At 47.2% G+C, this 18,663-nt stretch overlaps 1 protein-coding gene across 1 annotated transcript in view; it reads left to right on the top strand.

The window, feature by feature from the left end:
* The first annotated feature begins 1,069 nt into the window (after positions 1-1,069).
* Positions 1,070-18,663, top strand: part of HS6ST2 (heparan sulfate 6-O-sulfotransferase 2) — a 98,846-nt gene continuing 81,252 nt past the window's right edge. Inside the window, exon 1 of the mRNA XM_065729399.1 lies at positions 1,070-1,698. Within this exon, the coding sequence (XP_065585471.1) occupies positions 1,187-1,698 (512 nt within the window). The 5' untranslated portion in view covers positions 1,070-1,186. The remainder of the gene's footprint in view (positions 1,699-18,663) is intronic.

Raw genomic sequence — 18,663 nt, 5'->3', positions numbered from 1 at the left:
TGGATTAGCATCCGGGATCAGTTTGAACCCAGCACACGTCTTTGTTATTTCGTAGTGTAAAATAAATAAAGCTGGAGGCAAATACATTTTTTTTAATACAAACGATTGTGAGAAAGTGACGGATATAAAACACGGAGACGTCTTTATAATTTTCAAGCTTGAATTTCAGAACACAGCATTTCCATTAAACGCTGCAATCCATTCATTTTGGAGAGACAGATACAAACAGAAGCAAATTAACTCAGTAGTTCTCATGCCTGGAATCTTTGTGATGAAATTGCCCATTATTGTGAGTGTAAATGTTTTCCAAATAGTTGAGGCATCAGGAAGGAAAAAAAAAAGTAGAAAGGACAGGATAGGCTGCTCGGGGATAGAAACCATGAGGAAACCCCCTGCAAACCCCCAATCCCTGATGAAAGGAGTTCAGGTCCTGCGGGAGCCCTGTGAGAGGAGCAGGAAGAGGGCAGGTTGGGTTATTTTGCTCTTTTTGTGACGAATGAAGGTCTCGGAGGGCGGTTTTGAATTATTTTCTCTGCTGGCTGCTGTGTGCATGGCAAAATCCAGCTCTTGGTTGGTCGGGTGGGCAGAGGAATGGAGGTAACACATGTGTCAGGATGAGTGCAGTGCGTATGCCAGGAGCCGAGGGCTGCGAGCAGCGCTGGCATATCATGAATACACGAAGGGCTGGATCAGAGCTGAGCCCGGAGAGTCCTTGTGAATGTCGTATTCGCCGTGCGGAGGGGTTTCAAAACACGCCGACAGAGACAGCGCGGGTGTCTGCCACGTGAACACAAGGAAACCACTCGGGGCCTCGACACCCTGAGCCCGGCACCCAAAAACGCAGCTGGGGCTGCGGGCTGGGGGCGAGCACAGCACACGGGCAACGGGGAGGCTCCGGGACCGGGACAGCGCACGTGGAGCACCGCACCGCTCCCGTACGGCGGCGCTGGAGCCGCGGCGGGGCGGGGCGGGGCGGGGCGGGGCGGGGCGCGGGGCGGGGCCGCGCCGAGCCGGGGCCGAAGGGGGGGGAGGAGGGGGCGGCGCGGGGGCTGCCGGGAAGGGCCGGCGGCGGCGGCGGAGGGGCGATGGCGGCGGAGCGCGGCCGGGGCGGCCCCAGGCGGCGGTGGCGGCGGCGGTCGTGAGCGGCGGGGGCGGTCGGCGGCGATGCGCGGCGCTGCCGGCGACGATGGAGGACCGGTCGCACAAGGTGCTGCTGGCGCTGGTGATGCTCTTCCTCTTCGCGGTGATCGTGCTGCAGTACGTCTGCCCCGGCACCGAGTGCCAGCTGCTGCGGCTCCGCGCCCTCAGCCCCGCCGCCGCCGCCGACCCGTACCGGGCGGAGGACGAGACGCCGGCCCGCTTCGTGCCGCGCTTCAATTTCTCCGCCGGCGATCTGCTGCGGAGGGTGGACTTCAACATCAAAGGGGACGACCTGATCGTCTTCCTGCACATCCAGAAGACGGGCGGTACCACCTTCGGCCGCCACCTGGTCCGCAACATCCAGCTGGAGCAGCCCTGCGAGTGCCGAGCCGGGCAGAAGAAGTGCACCTGCCACCGGCCCGGCAAGCGGGAGACGTGGCTCTTCTCGCGCTTCTCCACGGGCTGGAGCTGCGGGCTGCACGCCGACTGGACCGAGCTCACCAACTGCGTGCCCTCGGTGGTGGACAGCAAGAAGGAGGTGCGGCTCCGGCCCTCCAGGTGAGAGCTGCGGAGGATGGGAGCGGGCTCGGGGCGAACAAAGCCGTCCCCCGCGCTGCGCGTTTAAGTGATAATAACCCGCAGGCTGCCGCAATTAGAAGGAGCTTAGCGAGCTGTTGACGGCGAGCGTGGGTCAGGCCCGGGTTGCCCCGGGGCTCTGGCACATCCCTCGGCCGTGCTGCAGCTCCGTGTGCCCCAGGGATAAGTGCTGCTGGGGTGGGCTGAAGTTTAGGTTATGCGAATGTTGGCAAATTGTATGCAGTGCTGCTCCTGCGTCTGAGTGTTAGCTGTCGATATTTGTATCGTCCTCCAGCCCTAACCCTGTCTGTTTTAGGTTTGCGTTTTGGGTTTTAGGCGGCGGTGCTCTCTTTATCCCTGTGCCTTTCGTAGAAGTTGCCAAACGGACCGGAGTGCGGCTGGCTGCCCGGCCAGAGGTGTCCCTGCATTCCCAATGCTTGTTCCACAGCGCTGCGAGGATCCCAACGTACAGCCCGTCCGCGGCTGGGTGCCGTGCAGCACTGCAGTCGGGGTTTGGGTGTCCTTTCCCATTGCTTCGCTGGGAAATGAGGAGCTAAGGGTGTCGGACCTATTGTGTTGAGAGATTAATGGCAGATCCCCTCGCAGTGAGGGTGCTGGTATACATCATGCTGTCTGAAGTCAAGTCTAAGCGCAGATTTGCTTGGAATAGAGTGGGTTTTCTTTCTAGAATTCCTTTTATGTAGTGTGACACACACTGCCATCTAGTAGAAAAATGGTTAGCGTCGTTATCTTTCCGTAGCCAAGATGAAGCTCTTCATGAGACTTAGCTATTGTGATTCCTGCTCTTTTGTCTCCCTCGCTGCTTTAAAATTCGATTGTTTTGTTTTTGTGGCACTCCATTTGCAAGCACCAGGAGCTAATTTTTTGCCCTCTGGGCGTGTTATCTCTCCAGTTTCCCGGCCTATATACTTTATTTTACCTGTCCTACAAGCGCATTGTTTAGCGACAGAAATGGAGACGCATAACGTCTGTCTCTTTTGCAGAACACCTTCAAGTGAGCTCTCCTTCCCCACCCCAGAGGTGGCTCTGCCCTGCAGAGCTGTGGGGCACCTATTTCATCCCCTCCGCAGAGGAATGGGGTCCCTTCTGTGTTCAGGGTTACTCAGAAAGATGGGAGAGCCCCTGTCCTGGGCTGTGTGAGGCAGGAGGGAATGCTGGGCTTGGAGAGCTGGGCTGCTGACCGCGGCGTTTAGCTTTGATTTGTTTATTTATTGTATTTCCCCCCTTTTGTATTACTGAATAGGCTTTTCTGAGTCAAAGGAGAAGTGTTACATGTACCTTCCCGGGAACTCAGCGCGATGGTTCCTTCTCCAGCAAAGCCACACGTAGCTCACATGGCTTTGTGAGGCCTTTAGACTTGAGCTGGAAAGCCAGAAGGGGAAGAAATAAGCCGTGATTGTATTGTGTTAGGCAGAGGTCTGCTCTCTAAAAGCCTTTGAAATTGTTCCATTTTTAATAACCTAATTACACAGCTTGAGTAGTAGCTACAGTTATTCTCCCAAATAACATCTTGACAAGCAATTATTTGGACTGCAACTTCTAAATGTGTAAAAATACGGAGAGAAACATTCTGAAACGAACAATAGTTCCTTCAGGTCTCTTTTTGCACGTTGTAACATCCCGTGTTTAATTTTATTTTGCGTTCTCGATTTAGCAACATTCAGCTGACAACCAGTTAATTAGCACCTATTCAGAGTGCCAGTAACGGACACTCATCCAGCCGAGTTCTGGACAGATAATAGCTCCTTTCAGAGCAGTGTAGGTGTGGGATGAGGTGGAGCCGTGCTGGCTGCGGCTCTGAGCCCCAGCCTGGCTGTCCCCTGTGCCACTGTGGTCTTTGGAGGAGCAGCTGGGAGGGGGATGGAAGTGTGTGAGGCCAGGGTGGGTGCATCAGGGCAGGGAGCAGTATTCAGTCAGGAGCAGGGGAGCACAATGTCCTCAAGTGAAGCTTGGTGAGGGTGGGAGTTCCTGCAATTAATGAGAGCGATTAAGAAGTGGACCGTGCTGTAAGGGTGTTTTCAATGGCTTGGCTGCTGCATTCGGTGGTCTCTAGTTATTGTATCCCAGCTGCCTGGCCTTGTCTGGGAATAGCCAAATGAGAAATGGCTGTTCCAGCAAACTTTCTGGCATGCGTCTGTATGTCATTAGTTTGCACAGAGGTTTGTGCTGAGGAGCATGGAGAGCCTACTTGAGGCTGGTTAGATTGGCAATTATCTGGACTGTTCCCTAGGAGCCTCTGCTTTTAAATAAAAACAGAGCCTTTGTTTAGGAAGTCCAGAAGCTCCCCTGTCCTGGATCTCCAAGGTTCATCATCAGCACAAAGTGATCTGATGAGTTCAGCCTGGGGGCTTTGCCCGTGAAGACTCTAGTTGCCTGGAGCATTCCTTCTTCACAGCCACTGCTCTTAATCCCATCAGTAATCTACCTGTGTTTTCTTTGGGAATTGCAGAGTTGGAGGGCTCATTCCTGCACCAGAGCTATGGAAATAAATACTCAGGGTAGCTCGTAGTGGTATGTATGCGTATTGCTATATATTAGTTAGAATTTATCACAACAGTACTTTCCTGCCTCTGAGCATGTCAGTTATGAAAACTTGCTTTGCTTTGTAGTAGCTGCCTGTGCTCTTTAATGTAAATTAAGTAAATAAATAGAGCTGCTTCCTCATCCTCCTGACTGACTGCCTGCCTGCCCCTGCAGCTGGCTTTGCCTTCATGTGGCCTTAGCAAATGGGCACTGAAGGGAACAGCAGAACTGCAGCATCTTGAAAGCTCAGGAAAGTGAAGGGGGAAGGCACAGGCAGAGGTGGCGCTTTGGGAGCCCTGAATTTGCTGCTTGGGAGACTGGTGGAATGGGCTGATGGGAGGGGCAGAAAGGAGGGGGTTGTCTCAACCACTTGGCATCGATGGTGAGAAAGGAGAAATGTGCCTTTTCCTAGTCATGAGTGACTGACTTGGGTCACTTGATTGATTGTGGAAGCCTCAAAGCTTTTGGCACGCTGAACTGAAGCAGCATTCAAAGTAACTGTGCATGAGAGAGCATCCCACGACTGAGATTCCACTTGGCTCTGGCTAATTATTATGGGAAGTACCTACTGAACATGTCTATGGCAATAAATCCAGTGGCACCACTGCAAGAAACAAAAGGGCTCGGGGTTAGGCTGGAAAATGTAATGAGACATGGAAGCAAATACAGATACCTGTGTTCTTAAGTGGTGTCATGGCTTTGTACCCTCCCTGGGTGAGTTGTGGCAGTGGGTAGGGGTCAGGCTGTACTTGGTGTCCCTTCTGGCTGTTATTGAAAGAAGGAGTTGCCCTCAACAAGCTTGCTGAAGTCTGGAGCCAGGAAGTCTGGAGACAACATTATGCAGCTTGTATGAGCCTGCTGGGCCAGAAACAGGGCTGGAAGTTTCTGGCTTTGAGAGAGTCTGATGCTGGCACCGCATCCTTGTGTTCTGTGTCGAAAACCTGTGGCAGTGCATGGGTGTCCTTGCCATGTAACTTGGAAGAGTTTAATTAACATCAAGGGACATCTTATGAAAATCTAAATAAAAGATCCATGGGAACATTTCCCAGCGTGCTAGAAGCATTTATAGCGTTTGGCACCTTTGGCTGAACCAATTAATTGTGGCCGGTGTTCTTATATAATTTGGTGGGAGTTACATTTGCAAATCTTTGGTTGGAGGCCACTTGTGAGGCTTCTTGTTGGTAGAGCCCCTGGAAGAAGGCAGCTCACTGCAGGCAGTGTGGCCATCAGCTCTGGCTCTCAGCTCCTCCTGGGGTGGGCCTCGTGTTTGGCTTTTCCCTGCACACTGCTTCTGCTGGAGAAGGGAGAATCTGTGTAGAAGTCACTCTAGGGGTTTTGCATCAGAGCAGCATTTCCCCTGCCTACTAAGGGCTTGAGGAGAGTTGCTTTCAAGGCATGGGGCTGATGACAGTAAGATTCCAGCCTGCTTTGGCAGGAGGTGGACAACTGAAAACGTGTGGATGCTGATGGAGCAGAAACCCTTTCTGTGTAGGTGCCTTCCATTCAGGGAGCGGCTGCATATGCTGCAGCTTCCTTGGCCAATCCCCTTACAGGCCCTGACCTTGGAGGCCTTAGTCTTGAACTTGAGTTCACGTTTTTAAAGCTCACACCATAGCTTCCTCAATTGATAGTGCTGGTTTGCAGATGGTGTTGGACTTCCTTAAGACAGTATTAAAGGGATTAAAAATAAATAAATTCATTTTCCCTATTAGACCTTTTCAGTTCTGCTTTAAATGCTTAACAAAGCGCAAAGTGACTTTCAGTGATTTAAATGCAGTGATTTAGTGCACATTTCCTGCTGCCTTTAAAACAAAAGTCAGAAAATTTGTCCATGGGGGTGAGGGATGAATCTATTTCTGCAATAAATAACAAGCAGGGATGGCAGGGGAACAAGAGGAGAGAAAGCAAGAGTTCCCTGAGCTGCTTGGTCTGTTTGTTATCCAGGTCAGCCCTCCCTGAAGAACTGAGTGGGGATGGGAGCACTGTGGTGCGGTGCAGTTGTACTGAGACACACCGTTACTTGGTGTTGAAAAGGTGCCTTTCTGCAAATATCTATGTATGTGTGTGGTTGATTTTTTTTTTTCCCTGGGAATGTATAAATATTAAAAGGAAACTATAAATATGTGCTTCAACTGTATTAAAATAGACTCAGATTGTGGCATGTGATTCCTCTTCATAACTTGATAACCTTTCTTGAAGGTTACTGGAGGCACTTTGAAGTCAAGCCTCACCAATAGGTTATTTATTTTGATTAAATGACAGATTTTTTAAGTTTAACATTGGTTTGGAGGTATATTAACTGAGATTAATTTGTCCTTCGTTTATTTCATCTGAATTGTCAGGAATCATGTTCTCTACTGATGTAAATGTTGGCAAAAAGGACTTATTAGTAGATTTGATTGCTTTTTAAATTTAACTAGCAGAGATGCACTGGCATGCCTAAGAGAATTGGTCTGTTTCTTGTGAACAGTTCAGTGCCTAATGAATCACTTCAATGTACTTTTCTGAAGGAAAGCGGAGCAATTTAAATGTGCAATGCATTGATTTAGCTCAAATGGATTAGGCCTCTGTGTGCAATCCTTTGCATTAATTTGCTTTCTCCATGACCATAATAATAAAGGCAGTGTTTCTGTGCGGTATCAGCTCAAATTAACTCACGTAAGTTGCTAGAAAGCAAAATAATAATATGTGGCTGACCACTGAATGTGGGACTGGACTTTTCTGCAAGCACTGATAAGTGTTAAGGATGAGAGAAGTCTTTCCAGGCAGTGATGTTGATGAGCTTATTATGGGGAAAGAAGAGTAGATGTAATTCGGTGCAATGTTAATAGGTCTGTGTGTGTGTGGCCAGGTCTGGTTTTTGAAATAACTGTTGCTACGATAGAAGAGCTGTGACTACAGTAGTAACTTTTCTGTCCTCTCCGTGTTACATCAGTCTGTGCAGCTGTAGCTTTGGGCTCTGCTCCCTGAGCGGCTGGGGGTGGGGATGCGCAGCTCTGGGCAGCGCCTTATTTAACTGCTTAGCTGCAGGCATGGCTCTGTGCTTTGTCTCACGCTGTGGGCTCACTGGGGCTGAGCAGCCCTTCTGGCTGTCAGCCTTTTTTGGAATTACCCATGCATGCTCCTTACGGACTGGAGGGGATTAATTTCCTCCCACTTCTCCAGACACAGTTCGTTGTTGCTGGACTGCTGCCTGGTTCCCTTCCTTGGTCCCTGTGTGCAGCTGGAAGCCTGCCTGGGCACAGCTGGCGAGGATGGAGGTGTGGGATGGGGTTTATGGGCAAGAGGGGTTTGGTATGGGAGCATGCTCCTGCCTTCCTCCTCCAACAAGCCAGCGTGGTTTACTGCTTGTGATTGATTTGCCAATGCTGGCAATTGTACAGTGTGTTCTGGGATTAATAGGGTAGCGCCGAATTATTCAGGCATTATTGAAATGAATCACATTTGAGATGAGTAATAAGTAGCAGACTTTCGTATTTATGAATAATTAACACAGTAAAGTTTTTCTTAAACAGACATGAAGAAATGATTTAATTTGTACTGTGAACGCTCTGTAAAATTAATGAAAGATAATTGCATTTTCTAATGTGAGACCAAGAAGCCAAAGCTATATATATATATATTTGCATGTAAGTTCATATTGCTGATGGAAGTAGTAAGTGTGTAATTCCTTCAACACATTTGCACTGTGTGTGACCTGTTTTTAATATCCAGTGGTTTGGTGGGTTTTGGTTGTGGGTTTTTTTGTTGTCGGTGTTTTAGTTGAAATAAATAGTTGGTAAACACTTAACGCACTTGTTCTTTCCATATACTTGGGTGTCTCTGTCTGGGCAGTGTATGTACATGTATTGCAAGGTAAAGTTTTTGAATGAGTGACAATTAGGATGAGCTTTTTCCTTCTTCCTTGACCCCAGTCTTCTCCATCATCCGTTCATGATCTTAAAGGCAGAATCCATGTAAGGTATTGCTTGTTTACAGCTTTGAGTGAAATCTCTGCTGATTTAGCCTTGAAAAAAAATCATTAGTGCTTAGAGGACCTACGAGTCATAAGATCCATTAGTGATGAGATTCACATCATGGTACTTCTTGGTTCTCAGTGGCTTATGCAACTCTGAAGGAGCCAAACTTTTGATGTGATAGCACTAAATATATGCGGCTATGAGAGAGAGAATCTTGTAGCATTAAATGGTTTTGTGCATTTACATAAAAGCATGAAGATGACGATGCCTTTCATGAGATCCTTGTAGCAAACGCTCCTAATTCTCCATAATCAAAAGGACTGTGAAGTTTTGATGCTCTTAGAGGTCCGAATAGCTGGGAGATCAATTCTTCCTTTATTCCCTTTTGCTTTGGGTAAATTCAAACATCGCAAGGCTCCCAGCAGCAGGAATCTGCCCTTTGAAAGTGCAGTTTGAAATGTAGGGCCCTTCAGCAAACAGCCAAATCAAATGGGTAAAACGCTCCATGGGAATGGTTGTATTCTTCCTTGTAAGGCAGCTGTTTTAACCCTGTGTTAAGAAAAGCAAAGTTTCGCCTGTCAGGAGTTTCTCTGGTTGCTTTTCTCAGGTTAACTGAGGGGAGAGCATCCTTAAGCAGGTCTAAGTGAAGTTAATCTAATTTATGTGATGCTCAAAACTCTGCTGCTGAAGAAACTGAGACTGAGGTGGAAGTGCTTTAATATGTTGCCTTCTCTTTGCTGTCCCTTCACCCGTGGGAGAGCTATTCCCAGAAGCAAACCTAAAATCTTCTGGGGCTGTTTTTTTTTGCTTGTTTTTTATGGGAAGCTGCTGCTGGGTCCTGCCCCAGTGCTCGCTGCCCACTGAGGACTGCAGTGGGGTGGCTGTGGGTGGAGGCAGCTGTCTGTCCCTCAGTCAACCTTCCACCTCCAGCCCATGCCACTGCCTGTGGGGAGGGAGGAAGGGGCTGCATGGCTTCTGCATTTTGCAGAGCTGTTTGTTTTTCTTTGGGGGTGTTGGGTCTCATCAGTGGGAGCACGGAGAATAAGACAAAAGAGCTCAAGGAAATGTCAGGCGCAACAGGCTGCGTCTGCCTGGTGACTGCTGAGTGACTTGCAAAAGCATAAATGGCATAAATTAGCCTTTAACTCTTTCAGCTCTACCATTGACCAGCTGGCAGCATAGTAAGACAAGAAACGTCTGTGTTGTCATGGCCCCTCTGTTATATCTTCTGTTTTCCTGCCCTCAGGAAGCTGTCGTGTTGGTTCCCATCCCATGAAGGGAAGAAGGAAGCTCGCTGTCTGCACAGCTGCTGCACATGGTCATGCTGTTCCCTGCATTCACACTGTGGCTCTTACATCAGCTGCTGATTTCCCTCCACTTCCATGGGTGAACCAGGCTCAGGCTTCACTCTTTGAAAAGAACAGCCTGGGGGAGTCAGAAGCTCAGTAGAGTTGTCCTGAAGTGTAACCCACGCATGTCCTAATGGTGTGTCTGTGGGAATGGTGCTCTGGCTTGTGGCAGTGGGTGATGAGAAGAGCTAGGGTCTGCTGTCTCTCCTGCTAGATGGGAAAGCTTGGGTATGTAACACCAGATGTCCTGGCTGAAGCCATCAGGACTGCAGAATTGCTGCTTCACTTCACGCTTGTGCATTGTCTGCTCCCAGTGGGCTGCTGCAGCCGCTCAGGGCAGGTAATCTCATTTCTTTGGCTCTTAAATAGTGTTCATTTACAAATGTGCCCTATAGAGCCACTCAAACCACTCCTCCTGGAATGAGTAAGGCAGAGCCCAGGTGAGCCCATCTTCTTGAGTATAACTGATGCATTTTGCAAACTATGGTTATAAATGCCTTTTCTTTAAACCCCATTTACAGGGGAGAGGGAAAACACAAATGAAACCAGAGAAGCTGCACCTGCAGCTGCTTCTCCTGAGAAGCTGCTGGCTTGCTTTTTCTTCTGCTAGTTGAATTTTGGATGTCAGCAGCACTCTGGACTGGAATATGATCACTCCCAGAATGTTATGGATGGAGTTAGATTTATAGGGTGGAGCTGAGATATAGCAGTAATACCTGCTGGATTTTGGAGGCTGCAGCTTGCTGGCAGTGATGTAGATCAGGGCTGTGGCTGGAGATGAATTTTAACCGGGGAATAGTTTGGCAAGCTGCCTCAGCACCCAGTATTTTGCCAGGCATCCAACTTGCTACCACACGCAAGAAGAAATTGCAGTTTTTCTGGGAATAGAGTCACCAGAAAACGTACAGGTTTTGTGCACTGTCCTGTGTTTGGATTACTGAGCTCCTCTGTTACTTTCAAGGGACAGAAGTGTGTGAGTAGCTGTCCTTGTCTGTGAGTTTGGCTAAGTGTGTTAGACTGAGGTTAGTACAGCACAGTGTTTGGAAAAATCTGCCCTCAGTCTTTTTATTTATGTTTTTTGGGACATTTTAGCCCAAGGCACACAACTGGGAACAGCAGTGACATTTCAGGGCGGTTCCTTCCCTGTGGTGTTAAGGCTTCATATGTTGGGGATGTCTTTGCTCTGGTTCTCCTTGCTGTAATTCTCCTTTTCCTACAACTACTCAGAGCTGCAGCTGTGTGTGTACTGTGAGGAGCAGAGTGTGTAGGGGCTGGAGATTGCTGAGACAAGTGAAAACTGAGATTCCCCATTCTGGGGCCCAAAGGAAAAGCAGCTTGGGTAAGTAAGCTGATGCATCCATGTGGCAGTGTCTGTCTTGGTGGTACGTGGGCTTTGAGATGGAGACCTGGAGTTCCAGGAGCAGCAGCAGTTCCAGGCTCCTCACAGCAGTGAAGCCCCTGCAACGATAGATGTGTTTGCTGGGCAGGTTTGGTTTGGGGCTTCAGGAGGGTGTGAGTTTGGACACCTTTTCCACCAGCCTGTGGCAGAGCGGGGCTGAAAGGCAAGCTCCATCTCAATTGAATCCAGCACTCACGTCAGCCAATCTTTGCTATAAAATTGGTGGGTGTATCCTGCAGCACGGAGGTAAAATGACACAAAAGGACTGGAGAATAGCTAGACTCACTGAGAGAGATAAAAATTTCTCAGAGCCTGGATTATGGAAGGATCCAGCTATTTGTAAAATATAAGCAGATTCTGCCTCGGCCGTGGTGCCGGGGGATTTGCGGGCAGTGGCTGCCTGGCCCTGCTGCTGCTTCCCTGTAACACTGTGCTTTTTCAGGCTGACAACTTGTGTATCGAGCTGCAAATTAATTTGCTTTGGAGACTGTGACTATATTCTTTTTTAAGGAATCTAAGGTTCTCTTGTTTTGTGTCTAAAGTTTTATTTTTGCCTTTCCTACTGCATTTTGTTATTTTCCTGGAAAACGCAGGACAGTTTTGCTTCTTTTCCCATCCATCACCTGAAGTCACAGCCTCCCTAGGGTGAATTGATTCCCACGATAAACCTGTGTATTCAGGGAAGAGTTATGGGAGTGAAGTACAGGATCATACTTTATTTTTTCACCGTACAGTAAAAATATTTAATGTCCTATATATAAAGTTATATCAAGCTAAGTGAAATTTGGATCTCTTTACTTCTGTGATTAAAAGATCTTTTGAAGGATACTTATATATCTCATGGTAGAATCCTAGTGCTTCTACTTATTGCTTATAATGGAAGTCAGGTTGCTTAAACCTGGGCTCTAACATCTTGTGATGATTGATACTCCAGCTGAAATCTGATCATTGAGCAAAAATAAAGCAGACTGCAACAAGTTGCTCTCTGAGTGTTAGGTGTTACAGTGCTGCTGTCTGCGACTTTCACCTCCACAACATCCAGCTTGCTTAGCCTGTTCCCTTGTAGGGGACAGCTTACGGGTGGGCACCTGATGTCTTTGCCTGGCCACACCGGTGCAGGAGGTCCAGAAGTGATGGAGGTCAGTGCAGAGACACTGCTTGTGTTCAGAGCCTTTTCTTGTGTGAGGCAACGTGTTTGTATCTTTGTGCACGAGCTCTTAGTGCAACTGTTCTTATAAAGAAAAAAACAATACACCAATAAAGCAGGCTTTGTATTTCATCAGGTGCTTTTCCAGTTGCTCCCTGTTCATAGCAAGCCATGCTATGTTAGGCATCAAGTAAGGGGTGTCCCAGCAAACACAGGGCAGGTAGAAGTCATTGCTCACACGAGCGTTTGCAGATGGCTTGCCTAACCAGGGCTGCATCTTTTACTGCGCAGCTAATCGTTTCTGTTACGGCAGAGGACTGACTTAATTTACTATGAAAAGTGGACATCTGGGATGTAATTGTTGTTCTGGGTTGTTAAAAGTCATTGCCTTTTGGTATTTGTGGGAGTTTGTTTTGGGCTGTGTTATAGGGCTTGAGAGATTCACCTTCTGGAAGTGGATTTTGGTAAGGCTACAGATGCTGAATAACATGCTGTGTTTTGAGGGCACAACCTGCGCTAATGTCAGTGGTCCTGAGCTCTGCAGTGTGTTGGATTCAGTTTGGGATGTTTGGAGTGGAGGAAGCAGGGCTCATGTGGACAGCATCCGTTTATTTTACAAGCTGCTTTTCATCTTTGGGCGGTTGAGATGAAACATTCCTTTCTGTTAAGAACAAAAGCAAAAGCCTACCCTTTAATGCAGGTACCAAGGCTGGGAGTGCTGCAGCCGCTTATTGCATCGCTTGGCTTTGATCCTTGGCTACGGCGTAGGAGTGCACAGCACAGGAAGGTGTGGTGGTGAAGTGCTTTCAAGTCCCTGGTCTAGACTGACACCTGCGAGCATTCCTCGAGCTGGTGGGGTCACTGACTGCAGCCCCATTCCCTGTTTGGGTGCAGCTTTCCCTACAGGCATTCCCCACGGGCAGGGAGATGGGAAGAATTGCTGGAAGGGATGCTAAGAGGCTGCCTGTTCCCTTCTTTATTTTTTGTGAAAATTCTCTTCCTGGTGTTTATTTTCTGCTTGGCTTTTCTGTTGAACCAGTGCAGCCTGTTTGCAAGCTCCGCTGCTCCTTGGGCTGGGAGCAGGGTGAGTATCTGCCTCGCAGAGATTTTTGTGGTAAATTCTGTTGCTGCTGTACTTGAACACTAACCTGAGGGATTTCTTTCCTTCTCTTTGTAAACAAGTTGTTTCTGTGTTGTTTTTTTTTTCTTTCCACTAATGGAAAATTTCAGCTTGTCCTCCACTTAACCACAGCTCAGACTTCTGGAGAACGGAATGAATCAGTAACACTTCCCCCTTTTCTTCTTCTGTGCTTAGCTAATAGCATTGTCTGCAGGTTTTGACTGCATAAAGGCCTTCTGTCTCCACCGAAGTGGCATCTTTCCCTGACAGCAGAGGACAGTCAGGACTGCTTGGAGATGCCAGGTACCTTCTCCGGTTCTTCCTTCATGGCTATGTTACCCTAAAACTTTGGAGCTGGGAAATCACAGCTTTAGGAGGTAAACAGGGGGAAATGGCTCCACGGGCTTGCTGCAGTGAATGGCTCCTGGGGACATCACTTGGCTGCAGTTGTGGTTCCAGAGCTTTGTTCTTCATCATTTCACCTTTCAAGCAGACTTGATGCTCTCTGAATTGCTGTCTTGAAGGATGAGTTTAAAAATCAAATAGCAAGTGACTGCACTACAATGGATGTTATTGTACTAGACATTATATTGCAGAAGTCACTGTGGTTAAGTGGAGTACCTCTGGAATCTTGTTCTTATCAAGACGTTTATGTTCCCCTCTAATTTTTGTGGAGAGTCATTTAGATGTTTTCCTGATTAGAGCACAGAGGAGCTGTTAGCTGTGAGTGTACAGAGGAATCCATTACGCATGGTGATTTAGTGGTTAGTCACAATCACTTGGGAGCTACGGTGTCCATTTCAACACCAACCTTCAAAACCACGTGTTGTGGTCATCCTTTCTGCAAGATGCTCCTCTAGCATCCTACAGGAGATAAAGACCTTCTGCTGCTCAGTGTTTTGTGCAGCATAATACAAAAGCAATTTGGAGGGGACAGAGAGATACTGGAGAAATAACTCTGTCAAGGGCAAGCCAGCAGCAGGCAGTTTTTCCAGTGGAGTTTTAGCCTTTTTCTTTCTGCTTGATTAAAATCCACAGGATTTCAAGGTGATGGCCTGCAATCTGAAAGCCCTTGCGTTGGCTTAAAATAAATGAAATGGAGTAAAAAGCAACTTTTCTGTGAGAAAGGCATCAAATTGGTGTGCCTTGGCATCTCTGTACAAAATTGGGATTAACATGGAAGCTCATGCAATTAGGCATCCCAGAGCTCCTCTGTCACGTTGGTTTTCAGGGCATATCTGTTTCTGCAGCAGTTGGTGCTGGAGATGCTCACAGGACAACTGAACGTATTTCATTGTCAATGTTTTAATAGCGATGATTTAATACTGTGCTTTAAAAAGGACACGAGTTGGGATTGTTCAGACTTGGCCTCGGTTTGGGATTCCTCCTCAGTATCTGGAGGAGGCATTGAAGGTCTGTGCAGACTCGCAAGGGTCAGTGCACTGATCAATAGCTGAATTTAATGATAAAACTTTGTGAAATATTTAGGGCTTTTTTTTTTTTAACTTAATTCAGGTCAGATTCCTCTTTCTTCTTACCAGCTCCTGAAGAGTTCAAAAAGAAAACTGTGTAACACACACGTTGTCCAACCCTTTCATTTTCTTTGCTTTAGAAAGTGACTTTGAGGGCCCTTTTCATTTGTGAGTGCAAGGTGAGCTCTTAGAAGGAGGTAACATCAGAGGCTCTTGGTTTTGTGTTGAAATTTGAGTTTTCTGGGGGATGTAGCATAGCAACAAGGTTGCCAGGAGTTTGAACTACCTGGGGAAGGAGTTTGTGCTGGCTGCTGTGCCTTCAGCAGCACGTCCTCAGCTTGCTCCTGCAGGCATCCAAGTGCACGGGGTGGCCTAAGGGGATGCTGAGGCATGGGCACAAATCCTGGGGCTCTGCTCTGCACCAGGTGCTGATGTGCAACCCCCTATTGCCTCTGACCTGAGCGGAGCACTGTGCATCTGCACAGTGGTTCTCATCCCTGAGAAGGAGATAATTCATGCCCTGCATCCTCCTGAAGAGCAAGATCTGGCTAGCTGCAATGATAAGAGCTGTGTTTTAGCCCTGTCAGCTCTTTTCCACGCAGTTAATGCCGGGACCACAGAACTCTATTAAGAGTCGTGTGATGGGATGAGAGATTAAAAGCCAGTGTGATACAGCACCGAGTGCTCCAGCCTTACAAAGAAGTGCTGCTGCATCCTCCTTAAACCGCTGTAATTAGCGATTCCTGCTTGTCCTTTCTCTGCAGGGTGCAGGACAGCCCTCCAGCAGCTGGCCAGGTCACTTTAAACAAGCACACAGCTTCTGACATTCTTCATCTCCAGCACTGGTTTTCCACATCTTGCTTTAAGTGTTATCATTAGCAGTTTGCTGGATTTCATCTCAGTCATGGGAGGCCGTTTTGTGATCTCTGAAGCATTTTGTAATGTGGCAGCATACAGGAGTGGCGGGACATAAAGTAAAGCTGTATTGCTTTCTAAGTGTGTTTTTAAACTTTTTTTTTCTCTTTTCAACTAATTCCTTTTGGCAATTCAGCTGAGCAGATGTATCGCTGCTAACATTTTCTTAAAATCAAATCTGGTACACACAGTTTTTTACTGTTGCTTTTAAAGGAGTAATTTCTTTTTCTTTTTTTTTTTTTGAGTAGACTCTGTTCATTTTGCTCTCGTGACATTTTTCCAGTTTAATTGCTTCAGTATTGCATTGCATTCCGTTTCACTTTTTAATTGGCAATCATATGGTGTCCACGGTGGAAGAAAGAGAATTGTAGTCAGAGACTTGGACTACTGAGGTTTTATTTCACAAGGAGAGTGGGTGAGAAGGGCCTGGCTTGGCTGGAGCAATGTTGGGAATAATCGAGATGATTTTTGAGGCAGAAATGACTTCTTCCCAATGGGTAGAGGTGCTTCCTGCCCTTGCATGTGTACTTAGATTCCTTGGTGAGGTTTTAGCACTGATTGCACTGAAACTGGACAGTGCTGTTGTTTATACTTTTGTCTAGTTCTCATCCATTTAAACTACTCATGCTTTTTTTGTTAGCAGATGAACACTGAGGCTCCACTGAGTTAGTGTATAAATAGCTTTTGATGTAGGAGTCCAGCCCATATATATGCCGTAATGTCTTGTCTGTGATGGTTCCTGCACTTAGTATTTTAGGGTTCTTAGGGTATGGCACAGACTGCTATTGATTGCTCCTTACAGGTGCCTGTAGTTAGCATAAAACAGGAAGTACAACTTGTCTTGTGCACACTTATAAATATCTCAGAGTATCTAGGAGCCCTCATCCTGCATCAACCCAGCACCTGGGGAGGGCACAGCCAGAGGCTGCAGCCCCACAGGGATGGACTCTATTACCACCCCTGGGGGATCCCAGTCTGGACAAGGAGGCATGAAGGAAAGCAAAGCAAGCTGCACTTTTGCATAACAGCTCATCACATCTCACCATCTGCCCAGGTGTTGTTGTGCTGAGATCACACTGATGGAAATGCTGTGCTGTCTGCCTGCATCTTTCCTTTACCCTTTTGAAATGCATGCTGCAGACTCCTGGAATTCAGCTTAATGAGAGGCAGGAATGTTTGTACCCAAACGGGGTGATGTATTTACTTTACTGGGATTGATTTATAGACTCTGGCTCTCCCTGGAGAAGTTTGATTAGCATTATAAGTCATGCAGTGGTTGTTGAAGAAACATGCAAAAAATAAAATAAACAGCTGGGAAATTTGAGGGAGAATTCTGGGCTAAATGGCAAGGTTGGTTCTTAAGGTCATCTCCCCTGGAAAAAAACTTAGCCCATATGGGACTTTGTTATTTATTACTGATATTGAAAGCATTCTTGACACAGCATCTGCACGTGTTTAGAGGTGCTGGCTATAACAGGATACTTCATTCTAAACTACAAAATATTTCATTCCCTAATATGACCCATGGAAATAATAATGGAAATTCCACTGAGCAGCTGTGATTGCAGTTTTCATCTCCGTGATGCATGGGATCTGCAGCAAACATTAGGAACCTGACTGCTGAAAGAGCACCCATGCGAGCACACATCTGTCGTGGAAGTCAGATCTGTGCCTGAGCCTGACTGAGCTCCCAGTGGCCAGTCTGCAAACACTGGCAGAGTGGCTGTTTGCACAATTTGCTTCTTAAAAGTTCCGAGTGCTTTTTATTTTATTTTTGTTTCCCTCTCCAAAGGAAGATGCATGGCTTAGGGGAGAAAGGGAGATCTTTTCCTGAAGGTTGCTGCTTGATATTGATAAAATTTGTTATTGAAATTGATTGTGACTGCAGTTGTGCTTGAAGTCAAAGGGATGTTTTTATAGAATAAGAAATTGTGTTGTGTGTGGGGTTTTTTTTGTGTTCCCATTGGAAGAGCACTGCTTGTTGGTAGGATTTCAGTGGAAGGTGTTGGCCTGATGTCTTCTGTTCACTTTCTCAGGTGTTCTCTGCTACATGCTGAAAAGGGTTCTGGGACCTGAGTACAGTGCAAGGATGAAAGAAGGCAGCTAGAGGGAGAGAGGAGGAAGTGAGGGCATGTTTTGGGATGCAACTGGAGAGAATGATGCTGCTGAGGTGGCAGGTGGCCATCTGCTCTCCTCCTGGTCTGTTCCAGTTGACCTTCGGTTTCTTCTTCACAGCTTTCTCCTAGAGCCTGTTGGGGAAGCATTCACAGAGAGGGAAGACCAACCACAAATTGCTTCCCTGGGGCTTGCTACTTTATCTCAGACCTTGTCTGTCTCCTGTGTGAGGTTGCTGGAGCTGGTCTCGCATCATGTGTCCTTATCCTGGAGCAAACACTAATAGACCCAGCGTCCGTCCTGCTGACGCAGGCAGAGGGTCCTTGAGAGCGGGCAGTGACAATGCAGAGTTGGCATTTTCCACTAGGTCTGCTAATTAATTAAGGTCACATGTTCTAGCTATTAGTTTGACCATTGCATTTCTCCATTAGACATGCAGTGAAATGACCTGAGAGGCCTGCCAGGGAGCCAGATATTACCAGCTGAACTTGCTAGGTGTGTGCTGGTGATGCTGAGAAGCAGCTTTCAACATTTTACGTAAGCAATCATTGCCTAGTTGTTGTTTTCGTTTTTTTTCTTTCCTAAGCAAAACTGAAAGAAAACTCTAATTTTAATCAAGACTTATTGTTGAAATCTTGAGGATGTTCCAGCGTGGAGTACGTCACCTCCGTGATTGTCTAGACAGGTTACCCGTGTCCCTGTTAAGCAACCTCATTATTTATTTATAGTTATTTATTATAATAAATGTGATTGCCTGCAGGAAGATGCAAACTCCACTGAGTCATATTACAGATCACACAGCTGTGTTTGAATTTTCAGAATGCATAAAACATTGGCAGCTGCAGACAGGAGCAGCAGCCCCGCTGACTGCTGTCTCCAGTAGGTGCTGCCCCAGGAGGAGAGGTTCCACCTTTGTGCTTTCAGGGA

The sequence above is a fragment of the Cyrtonyx montezumae genome, unplaced genomic scaffold (genome assembly GCF_038088225.1).
Source record: "Cyrtonyx montezumae isolate F1298 unplaced genomic scaffold, pur_monq_1.0 scaffold_11, whole genome shotgun sequence".
Taxonomy (NCBI): domain Eukaryota; kingdom Metazoa; phylum Chordata; class Aves; order Galliformes; family Odontophoridae; genus Cyrtonyx; species Cyrtonyx montezumae.
The sequence above is the reverse complement of the archived record's forward strand: the minus strand, read 5'-3'. Positions and strand labels throughout refer to the sequence as shown.